We start from the raw sequence: 12,933 nt of genomic DNA, 5'->3' as shown, positions 1-12,933 counted from the left end.
CAAATCAAGACGAAAAAAGAGGGAAAACTTAAAGAGACAGTACACCCCAAAAGAAAATGTTGTCATTATTTGCTATTTTGCAGACACCAAAAGTTTAGTTATAGAATATATAAATTCTTACAATTACAGATCTTTCGTTTTTCCCCCTTTCTAAAAAGGAGCATGCAATTTACAAATCTACCCAAATAATGCTGCGTTGAGACTAAAGATGAAGATCTTAAATTAAACAAGAAAATAAGATGTAATAGCATACGTTTATGTTAAATACTGTAGATACAGTTTAGTTTAGATAGTTAGAAAAGGAAAAAATCCACGCAGAATAATTACATATTCGTGAGTCAACATGACAGCGAAGCTAATCATCTGTCAGAATGCGTCGTGAAAGAGAGTAACCGAGACATTGGATGATGGCAACAGGAAATTGAGCATGACTCAAATAAATAATAAAATAAAAACAACAAATAACCTCTCCCGGATTCAAGAAAACTAAATAAGACACTCTTAGGAACAGGACACCACGATACTGCTGCCCCAGCAGAGTTACGTAACACACGCGTCAGTACACTTCAAGATGTTGGCGGAATTATATTTATATATTTATTTCCACATCACATCCCAACAAAAAACTTTAACTTGATAAAACGTGGCCTATCTAAAAGATGTGCGATGTAACTGGGAAAACCACGCGTGGCTATACGCTAAAATTGCCATCGCATTCTACATAACTTAAATAAGACGTAAATTTAATAAGCTTAGGCGCTCAATGCAGAGCAGTCATGCATCACATCAACTCTGCCATCATTATTCAGATCACGCGCGAGCCTTGACAGATCAGCACGCGCGGACACGATTGCGCGAGGCGAGCTGCTCTCGTATCAGAAGTACGCAGTAATTGGTATGAAGTGACCACTTTGAAATGATAAAATTGCTACTCACTAAAAAAATGACATGTCTCGGTTCATTGTGTTGCTATGCAACCAGTGTTTGTTAAAAGAACGAAAAGAACAGAACATATGTGGCGCAAGATTAAAAATGAAATAAGGACACATATATAGAGCAACTCTGCCACCTGCAGGAGCAGCAGGATTTAACTGCTTATTTAAAAGATTACTTTAGTGTAAACAACTTATTCGTTCGAGTCAAGCATCTGTGCCGTTGCTAAGTGATGAATAATAATATTTATTAAACGAGTACAGATATCAGTGTACAAGTTGTACAAACAGAAACAGCGGAACAGAAAAACAGGACTGAATGAAATACTAGCGTTTTTAATTTTTGGAATATTGCGTCTACTATTACGGTAAGTGAAACGGCGTTATTCAAGTGATTTGGAATGATTTTTGAACAAGGTTTAAAGTGTACTACGATACATCGCTGTCACGTGATATCACGTTGCATCGTCATATCATATAAGGAGTCAATAAAGAGATTAGCAATACTTCCGGTTCATCCATCACACTGGAAACTGCTCATTGTGGCGAACGTAGCATATCAATCCTAGTTTTCCTTGTATAGCCTATGCAATTATATCAGAGAGAGAGAGAGAGAGAGAGAGAGAGAGAGAGAGAGAGAGAGAGAGAGAGAGAGTAAGAGAGAGAGAGAGAGAGAGAGAGAGAGATAGATAGATAGATAGATAGATAGATAGATAGATAGATAGATAGGCAAACTTTTAATTTAGGTTTAAGGGTGGGTCGCGGTGTAGGGATAGGGTCGAGTATGTAAATTAATATGTAACTACAGATATATATATATATACACACACACACGGACTACAAAAACCAGTCTTAAGTAGCACGGGTATATTTGTAGCAATAGCCAAAAATATGGATCAAAACGATCAATTTTTCTTTTATGCCAAAAATCAAGTAAATTAAGTAAAGATCATTTTCCATAAAGTTATTTTGTAAATTTCCTACTGGAAATATACCAAAACTTAATTTTAGATTAGTAATATGCATCGCTAAGAACTTCATTTAGACAACCTTAAAGGCGATTTTCTCAATATTTTGATTTTTTTGTAACCTCAGATTCCACATATTACAATAGTTGTATCTTGGCCAAATACTGCCTTATCTTATCAAACCATATATCAATGGAAAGCTTATTTAGATATGTTTTAAGTATTTTAAGTACAATGCAAAAATATATATGTACACAGTACAAGTCCATTTTATCTAATTAATAATTTAAATGCAAGTACATAATGGTAAAAGACATTTATATACATATATACACTGCCCTCCAAAAGTTTGGAAACACCCCTGGCAAAGTGTGGTTTTGGACAATATCAGCATAAATCCTTATCATTTTTGGTGCAAATACATTAAAGTAACTTTTATTATCATTGAAGACCAGTAATAATACTTTTCATTTTGATTCCATAATAATGGCAATATATACATGACAAAGTCAGACATGCCCCTTTGCCAGCTGTGATGCCTGGTTACTGGTTTAAACTTGGCCCAGGTTTTTAAAAGATTTTTGGGTCAGTACACCTTAATAGCTTCAACAATTGATTGCCAATTAAGTTTAGAATACAATGAATATAAGCCCAGATTTTGCAGAGCTGTAATAGCTGCTAATGGTGAATATTTTGATGAATCAAAACATTTTTTGATTTGTTTCTATGTATAAACTGTTTATGTAGTAAAAAAAAATGTTTTCTTAGTTTGTGCTGATCCTTATTAGTGCAAAATTATCACAATATTTTATTTATTGTGCAACAGAAAAGGCTGTAAGTAAAATCTGTCATAAATACCTAAACAAAAACATAAAGGTTTCATTGCATGTTTAATATGTGCAGTCTGACACCATGTGGCACAGGACAGTCATTACAAAAAAAGTACATAGTTGCAGTTGCAATTAATGCAGTTTCTCCACAAAAAATACAAATAATAAAATAAAATACAAGTAAGTAAATAAATAAGTAAAAATACATTTTAATAATTAAGCCTATAAAAATATATCTGAGAAAATAATCTGACATTATCAGTATAGAAGATTAAGATCTAAGGAAGCAAGGTGATTTTTCCAAATTTATTGGAAAAGCTGACTTTAGTCTATATATAAAGTAAAGACTGCTGTGAAGACTGAAGAGAGAGCTGAGTTGAAGTGAGAGAGCTGTTTGAACTTCCAGCCTCATCTTGTCTGATTTGCCCAGTTTGATGGGTATAAGAATGGTCCTTACTGTTGACAGTAATAAAGAACATCCCACAGGTTGTGTTTCCCATTACTGACAATGTAAAATTGGTCTCATTCTGAAATGACAAAAATATAGGCTTATGTTATGTAATTCAATATTATACAGCGACTCTTCATTAAAGAGTAGAATTTCATTAAAAGATTCAATAAATATGATTAGGAATTTTAAGTATTTTGTTAAGTGAAAAGGTTGGGTCTAAACTAAAATCTAATCCTCTGACTTCATTTGCAAAAAAAAAAAAAACATCAAAATCAAAATATTTACATTTAAATATTAACATTTTAATAGATAAAAGCTATGGTTCTCTGTTTCACCACATATCTAATAAAAAAAAGAAACAGCTGCACATCACTGCTGAGATATTATATGACAACATAATATGTCTATTGATGACTTTGAAGTGACACCACTTGAAAAAAAAATCTTGTGAGCGCAAAATTCATTGTGACCACGTGGGGGCGACTCGCGTTCACAAATGTGTCCTCTTTCTTTTTATAAGAATTGTCCCAAAAGTTCGGACATTACCATTGTCTGCAACTGTAATGTACAGTAGCCTATACAAACAAACAGGTCATGTGAAGATATAATTTATTAAATGTGTTCAGTACGAATGTCTGCTCCACACACGAATGTCCAAAATTACGATTTTCCAAAGAGTTTTCGCACAACTTATCTGTGTTTTTAGATCATGCTGCGCATATTAATTTCTAGGATCAATCGGAAAGTTTTCAGATGAATGCTTTGAGAAATGCAGTGCTCTTTTTTTGAGACGAAGGAACAAGTTAGACAAGTTATATAAAAGTCTACGGATATTAGAGAATGAATTCTGCTTTGCAGTCTACATTTGATACAAGGGATTTATTTAATATGGTGAACCCTCTAGATGAAGATATAAAAATATATGTTGTATCATGTGTTTTGCTATGGAGAAACGATACAAAAACATGAGCTCAAACGAACGTGAGCTTCAAAACATCAAAAGTCTTGTTTTTTTAAGTATCAACGAGTAAAAATGAGAAGTAACATAAATATAGGAGATAAACTTATTGATATTTTCTACAACATTAGGCTACGAGATACGTGTGTTTTTTCAAATGTCCTTTTTATTATTATTTTTAAAGTTTGTATGTCCCATGGAAATATTAAAAAGAAAGAAAAAAAAAACATACAGCTTGGTGGAATTGTTACTTCAAGATAAAAATAGCGATTTGATGCCACAGTTTGTTACTAAATCACTTGACCTGAGTAATATCCTCTCCTGAACACTCACTGTCTCTCACTCAGTTCATGAAAACAGCCAGGAAACAATATTAACACACAACATATAATAAGTCGATTTTGCGTGCTTCTGAACTGCAAAGCTGAGGAAACGGCTTGATTACAGTTGTTCACTGGGTGTACACACAGATGGGCAGAGGAATAAAAGAGCCGGGGCGCTTTTGTAAAGCTGTGAGAAACCCGTTTGGATTGTTTGTTACCGTTTTAATCCCATTAATTAAAACGTTAACCTGATTGGGTAGCGCGCGCTCAATCCCGATAGGCGAATCTTCTTCATATTAATAGCCCGACTTGAGATAATGATGTAAAAGACTCCCCCTTCTGCTGCTGATGCTGATCGCTGCCGAGATCTACAAAGTGTGTCTCAACACGATAAACGCAGTGTAGAGCACTTTAGGAGGAGCCTCACTTGACAAGTGGAGCGGCCATCAACATCAACTCCACTTCATAGAGTAGAAACTTAAGGAGAGGACAGCGGCTGAGTGAAGCCCCATCATCGCATCCGACTTTCGGGAGACTATGGACAGGAGAATAAACTTGGGTGGAGACATTTTTCACAAAACTCTCAGCGCAGTCTCGGGCAAAAAGATGGACTCGTTTCGACCGGCTGCGGGTATTGATCTTGGTTCGCGGGACAGCCAGTCGCCCATCAGCTGTTTTGAGCAGAACGACCCGGACTCGGTGCAGCCCGGCGGGCGAGCGGGCACGCTGGGTCTGCCGACCGGATCTTTGTGTGTGAAATACGGCGAGAGCGCCAACAGGACTTCGGCCGCGGAGAGCAGCGGCGGCGAGCAGAGCCCGGACGATGACAGCGATGGTCGCTGCGAGATGATGCTCATGACGGACGGGAGAACGACGGTGCCCGGTGCAAAGTCAGAGGGAGGTAAGAAAAACAAAGAGCAAAAAATGCTCAGACTAAACATCAACGCCCGGGAGAGACGGAGAATGCACGATCTGAACGATGCGCTCGACGAGCTGCGAGCGGTCATCCCTTACGCGCACAGTCCGTCCGTACGGAAACTCTCCAAAATCGCCACCTTGCTCTTAGCCAAAAATTACATCCTCATGCAGGCACAGGCGCTGGAGGAGATGAGACGGCTGGTTGCGTATCTCAACCAAGGCCAGGCTATCTCTGCAGCCTCGCTGCCCGCCACCACAGCTCTCACGCCGGGTTTGGGCGCATACGAGCAGCCGCCTGGGTACCCGTTCCCCGCAGGAGTTGCAGCGTCCTCCTGTCCAGACAAATGTGCCCTTTTCAACAATGTCACCTCCAGCCTCTGTAAGCAATGCACTGACAAGCCTTAAACTCTGCAGCCGAAGCACATGCGCAACTTTTGACTCTGAAACAGAGAGACTGATGTTTGCCAGCAGTTTTACAATGAAGTCGCTATAGAAGAATGCTAAAAACTTTTCTTACAACTTCATTCCGAGAAACACTGATTGTGTACATACGGTATAGCCTATACTTTAAGTGCTGGCGAGCGTGGGATAAAAACCAAACAAAGTCTATGTCTGATGATGATGGTGGTGATGATGAAGAATGAACAGTTAATTAACGTGGACCCTTCAGAATGACGTGTATCATTGACCTGACAACATGCAACCATCTTTTACCTTGTTTATGATGCCAAACTTTTCAAGGTTTTAACTCTAACTTGCAATAATGCGTATTCTTGCTACTTTTAATTTATGTTATGTAAATGTTTGCTTTCAAGTGACATCTGTGTTTTACAAAGCAGCTGCTGAAAGGAACAGCGTATCGGACTTTATTCCAAAGTAGCCTACGTGTTATTTCGAAAGCTTAGTTGAGATTGTTCATTTAAAAAATTGTAATATATTGTTAGTTTGGTGGAATCTTAAAAAAAGTTGTTTTGCTTTTTTCATTTCTCTAAATGGATGAAATCAAGTGGGTCTGCATGCCTGGTCTGATTATGCATTGTCATCATTGCTGTAAATCTCGCCGATTTGGCTTTTTACAAACACACATGCAGTTTGGCTAGGGACGTGGCGGTTTCAACTTGTTGTCAGGTCGAGGCTGGAAGCAATGTAGATAAATTAGTTTCAATATGACCACAGAGGGCCATTTGTATGTGTTGATGTATTGGAAAGCTTTATTAAAATATTTTGATCCAACGTATTACGCCTGGTTGTATGTTGTGATGCCTTTGGTAGTAAAGTGATTCATGGCTTCTGCTGGCTCCAGAGATTACGATCAATAAGTCGAAAGGAAAAAAATATTTTACGCATGACGCGTAATTTGTTAAATTCTACATTTTACATTTAACGAATTAGAAGCAACATATTTTCCTCTTTAAATTAACACTTGTGTTTTTAATTTCATGTTCGCTTACATCTAAATGCCTTTAGAAAAAAAGGCCAGACTTTATGAACAACAGTGCCCTACGGTTAAAGGAGGATGTCTGTTAGTATTACAGGATAAAGCTTAGTCACCGCGATCATGATTATTAAAAAAAATCCGTGACGTTGTCTAATAATGTTAATTTGAAAACAACAGTGTATCAAAACTGTCGACTGTAATACCTATATTCTTTTTAATTAAACACATCGTTAAGGCAATTAAACCTCCTGGATGTGATTAAGGAACATAATTACGACACTGTTCACTACCGTAATTGGGTGTCTTTAATCACAGGAAACAGTCACAAGCATCAGTGTCAGTGTCATTAGTTTGCATTGTTCTAGTTCGGCTGTCCATCACAACGGGACGATTAGATACGGACAGGAAGATGCCCTTTCACACGATGCTAATACCAAGTGCAAAAGAAACTCCGTTTTCACTTTAAAACTTAATTTACAAACACCACTTTGAACGTTTAGCTTGAGATTTTTTTCTTAAATTAAAAAGACGAAGTTTCAAGAACGCGTATGCAATATTTAACGCAGTTTTACAAACAATATAGAACTAGACATAAAACCACTAAAATTATTATTTTACTAAAATAAAAAGAAAACAAATTCATCAAAACAGGAAAGGTGAAAAAGCTTACACGAAATATTATGAATCAATAATTACTACTAATTATAATAATAAACGAAAATGTGAGGGGGAATCTCAGCATTGTTAACACCGTGGCCTTTTCTTTTAAAAAAACACTGCGTTGTTGCAGCGCCTGGGCGTAAAAGATTAAACAATTATTTGTTTCAAGACCTCAAATGTTTGTTACTGATTTATAAGATAAGGGTTTACTTTTCGCTTTCTTTATCGAAAGCAAGTTTTAATTTGTCTTTTCAAGCCGCTGGTTATATTTGAAAGATCTGTTTGGACGGAGATCAAATTTAAATCTAAATCACCAAAAAGTCTGAAAGCAGAACTGTTTCTAACAAACACTTTTAACAATTACAAAATGTTTTCTCGCACTCCATGTGACTCGTGTTTAGTTCAGCACCAGGGACAGCACCAACACTATGCATGACGCTTAGTATCACTGCATGACATCACAACCTTTGTAAACGACGTCACCGGAAATACCTTTTCAGAAAAGGAGAATAACAAGAGCCGAACTAAAAGAAACTCCAGCAGAGCACGAAGGAGAACTGTCAGCGCCATTTAAGAGTTTTTAACCGGATTTCGTTCAGTTTGATATGGGACGACCTGGCAACCCCGCTCAGCCACCGTTTAATGAGACAAAATCATACATAATTAAAAAAGCCAAGCCCCTTCTAATTTTACACATTAGCCAATTACAATAATCACATGAAATCAGATGCGCGGTAGGAAAAAAAAAAACGATTTTCTCTACCAGTGAAATTTTAAATGAAGAAAAAAAATCTAGCTTGCATAATAAAAAATCACACTAGACAGATAGGAAAAAGTATAGAGAAGTGCATGGCTAAATACTATATAACAATCGGGTTTTTAAATATACATATATATTTATACACAAATATAGATATACAGGGGTTTTTAAAACATCTTAACTCTTTCCAGTGTTTCAACTCTGTAAATTAGCCATTTGGAAAGCACTGGTATTATGGTATTACTCTGTCCTCTCTAATTCTCTGCGCAGCACAGATGTGGAGACACATGCAGGAGTCGTTAATCAGGGCCAGCAGTAATCAGCCATCACAAAGCCTTGCCTGGATAAATACTGTCAGCAATTACTGTGTGGAGTCAACTACTTCCAGGACCCCATTTACATGATTTCCATCATTCTCTCGCATGTTCACTTTCCCAGTGCAACTAGTACTGCCTTTTCACATACCTTAACAGGCAGCGAGACAATAACGACAGTGCATTAATTATAGATTGCACTGGGATGCATTATTTAATACAGCAATTAGTTCACAAAGGGCTTAATACAAAAGTATTAGGATGGGATCCATCAAAAGCAGATTCTAGTGCTGCTCAAACTCACATAAACTCCAAACCAATGAGGCAACTAGAAGAGATAACCACCTTAACGGTGACACAGAATCAAAGCCGTGTTTGTATTCATGAACCTAATAAAGCTTAACCTGTCTTTACAATGTCTGCAATTGTAGCTTCAGAGGTCATGAATAAAAGTGAAAGATAAAAAAGGCGCCTTTTCATAAACCATAAAATATCCAATTTACCATATCAAGAGCTACCAGGGCACCTATTTGTAATATAGATGTGATGTATGCTGGGGGTGATAAACAAGGATATTCAAAGTATACATTAGAGGAGGACCCTATTGGAGCGTCCTCTTCATATCTGCTTTAGGCTCAAAGCCTGGGAATTGAATCATCTCTCTGTTCTTATACCAACAAGAAGAAGAAATATGCTGTACATGCGACAGTACCCCAATGTCACATGCTGTAACTCACACTCGGCTGTGGGAGAGCTGTGCATAATGCGGTTATTTAAGAAAAAAAAAAAGATGGTAAAAAACAGGAACAGAGAGTCAAATGCCCAGTGTTAAGGTTAATGGCTCTTTAAATTATTGTCAATGTGATATTGTCAATGTTAAGATGCACTGGCATGATTTATTTGATTTAATTTGAATATGTTTGAGAAGACTAAACAGACAAGTTATAAAAAGTTAAGCACTGCTTTTCCTTTCCAACCAGTATTATGACAGATTTTATCTCATAAAATAACTGGGGCAATGGTGAACCTAAAATTCCACTTTAAGTATTTCAGAAAACTGGACAGAATGTTCATTTTATATATCGCTCTAAAAAATGCTGGATTAAAAACAACACAGCACTGGGTCAAATATGGACAAACCCAGTGGTTGGGTTAAATATTTAACTACCCTTCTGCATAGTTTTAACTCAACTATTGCTTGAAAATTACTATATTTATTGCTTAAAATTAACCCAAAAAAAGTTGGAAATTAACATTTATTAATATGTTCAATAAATGAACATTTATCAGTAAGTTGAAGAAATTATAATGAAATGTTAAACTTTTTTTTTTTTAAATGCTTATTAATAAATGCTCACCTTTTGATTATTGCTGAAGCCTCTAGTAATTATGTCTGATTTTTAATTTACAACCTGCATTTATTTGATTCAAAATGCAGCAAAATATTTTTACTATTTAAAATAACTGCTTTCTTTTTGAATATATTTTAAAATGTAATTTATTCCTGTTTTCAAACCTAAATTTTCAGTATCATTACTCCAGTCTTCAGTGTCACATGATCATTTAGAAATCATTCTAATATGCTGATTTGCTGTTCAAGTAACATTTATTATTATTATTATTATTATTATTATTATTATTATTATTATTATTATTTTTATTATTATCAGCAGCATATAAAACCATTGAGCACATTTTTTCAGGATTCTTTCATAAATAGAGAGATCCAAAGATCAGCATTTATCTGAAATAAAAAGCTTTTGTAACATTATACACTATACAATTCAAAAGCTTGGAGTCAGTATTTTTTTTTTATAGAAATTATAGAAATTAACACTTTTATTAAGCAAGGATGCTTTAAATGGATCAAGTATCAGTGATGATAAAGAAATTTATAATGTTACAAAAGATTTCTATTTCAGATAAATGCTGTTCTTCTGAACTTTCTATTTATCAAAGAAACCTGAAAAAAATTCTACTAGCTGTCTTCAACAAAAATAATAATAATAATAAATGTTTTTTGAGCAGCAAATCAGAATATTAAAATGATTTCTGAAGGATCACGCGACTGGAGTAATGATGCTAAAAATGTAGCTTTGAATTCGCTGGAATAAATTACATTTTAAAATATATTCAAATAGAAAACAATTATTTTAACAGTATTTGCTGTACTTTGGATCAAATAAAAGCAGGCTTGGTGAGCAGAAAAGACTTCTTAAAAATCTTACTGTTCAAAAACTTTTGACTGGCACTGTATATGTGCAAATAATACCTGTAATATTTGTATAATTAATTTAAAATGTTAGCTATATTTTTCTGTAATACTAATTGTGATGCAATTGCAATTTGTATTGAATTTAGGTTGTGATAATAAGTGTGCATCTTGTGTTTATGTATTTAGTCTTAAAAACAATTTAAGCATTCAATCCCATGATCTTTATGTCTATGTGTTGTAATTACGCCAAATTTGTCAGTGAAAGTACTGTAAATCTTTTAGCAGTCACGCTCTAGATCTGTCACTTGTAATTACGAGCTATTCTTCAAAAAGCAGGAATTACTGAATTACATTTGTTGTATTATCTATTGTCTGGATGAATGAGATTACTGGAGAGTTTTAAGATCATAATCCCTTTCAAAAACTGTTCTTTTCTTTAAATAATAATCTGATGTTCTTGGAGTTGTTTTCGGATTACAACTTTGCTCAGACAGGGCTCTAATTCACAGTACTGATTAGTATTACACAAGAGGTCAAAGGTGACAGACCACCTGCACCAATAACTATGTTCTCCTTAGGCTTTGAGGGAAAATGTTTCAATTTGTAACATACACAGAGTGTTCGGTTCAGCCCAGTTAGAGACCATTTAGGGGTTATGACACAGAAAATGTGTCATTTGTTTTCAATATACTTAATTAAAAGCAGCGAGGATATAAGCAACCACGTATCTGAAAAGTTAAAAAAAGTAAAAATACTTTGGCATCGGAGTTTCATTACATGAAACTGTTGTCACATAATCACCATATGTGTTCCGAACAGAAAAAACTGACAAAGTGTGATCACAGCCTCATTCTTGCCATATCAAATGACTCATTTCTAAAATGATTCATTTTTACCACTGTAAATGGCATATGAATATTAATGTGCATATTCAAAGGTACACTTTGAAAGGTGGTTATGAGCAACATAGCCCAGCACCTGTTCAGGACGATCACAACGTGCACAGTGAAGGGCTACGGTTATGCTCAAAGCTCACTGACCCTCATATACACTACATTGAAATACATTACAACTTCTGATATTCATTAAATGTGGCTGTGGGGGAAGCGTAAAGTGCCAGCGGGACAACACCATTACCAGGGGAGTCAGTCAGAGCAACATCCCCAGCCCTGCTCCCTCGCTCCACGAGGCAGGCCAGGCATTCAGCATCAGCCATATGAGGCACAGAGTAGACATATGGAGTTAAAGCAAGACCCCTGCTGATTGTGTCCCAGGATTAATGTATACATTTATGTTGTACATTAAGCATGGTATTATGTAAGGCTTTGTGTTCTTAACGAGAATAAGGGAATTCATTCTTAAAGGGTTCTGCAGCCTATAAAACAATTTTTGTTTTTGTTTTTCCTGGTCATTAGTTCTTCGTGATATAAGTAAGGCATGTTTCTGGATGAGACAGACATAGACAATTTAAAATACATACAGAAATAAATATTAATAAGAAGAGCAATTAACCCTAACAATATTAGAAGTTATTTTGTTACTGCTTAGATGTAGCATCTATAATATATTAAAAACAATGTAAAAAAATAAGATTCAAAATTATATATTTAAAATATATTAATAAATATGTAAAAAATAAAAGTTTCAAAACAACAAAATAAGAACATGTTAATTAATTTATATATATATATAGATTATATTATATATAGAATATAGAATATATTATATATAGAATATTGAATATAAATATCTAGAATATATACTTATATATATTAATATATTTAGAAATTAATTCATATATTTCAAATAAGAACATATATAATAAGAAATTATATATAAATAAATAATATGTTCATACATATATATATATATAAACATATTATTTATATATATACACACACACACACACAAAATAAACTACATAATTAAAATTATAATTTTATATAATTAAAATTATATTTCATAATTCAAATTCAACAGTTGTTTTCTTATCAGTAACATCTATATTATCTGTCAAATTGATTTTAAATTACTGTAATATATTTAAAACAATGTAAAAAAAATAAGATTCAAAATTATATATATAAAATATATAAATATATAATATATTGTATTTATATGTGTGTATAAAATAAGAATATATATAATTAGAAATTATATGTAAAT

At 34.5% G+C, this 12,933-nt stretch overlaps 1 protein-coding gene across 1 annotated transcript; it reads left to right on the top strand.

Annotated features, from left to right (window-relative positions):
• The first annotated feature begins 4,798 nt into the window (after positions 1-4,798).
• bhlhe22 (basic helix-loop-helix family, member e22) lies at positions 4,799-6,630 on the top strand. Its single transcript, XM_051097703.1, has one exon. The coding sequence runs from the start codon at positions 5,000-5,002 to the stop codon at positions 5,783-5,785; it is 786 nt and encodes a 261-aa protein (XP_050953660.1). The 5' UTR covers positions 4,799-4,999; the 3' UTR covers positions 5,786-6,630.
• Positions 6,631-12,933: the final 6,303 nt, after the last annotated feature.

The sequence above is a fragment of the Labeo rohita genome, chromosome 24 (assembly GCF_022985175.1).
Source record: "Labeo rohita strain BAU-BD-2019 chromosome 24, IGBB_LRoh.1.0, whole genome shotgun sequence".
Classification (NCBI taxonomy): Eukaryota; Metazoa; Chordata; class Actinopteri; order Cypriniformes; family Cyprinidae; genus Labeo; species Labeo rohita.
The sequence above is the reverse complement of the archived record's forward strand: the minus strand, read 5'-3'. Positions and strand labels throughout refer to the sequence as shown.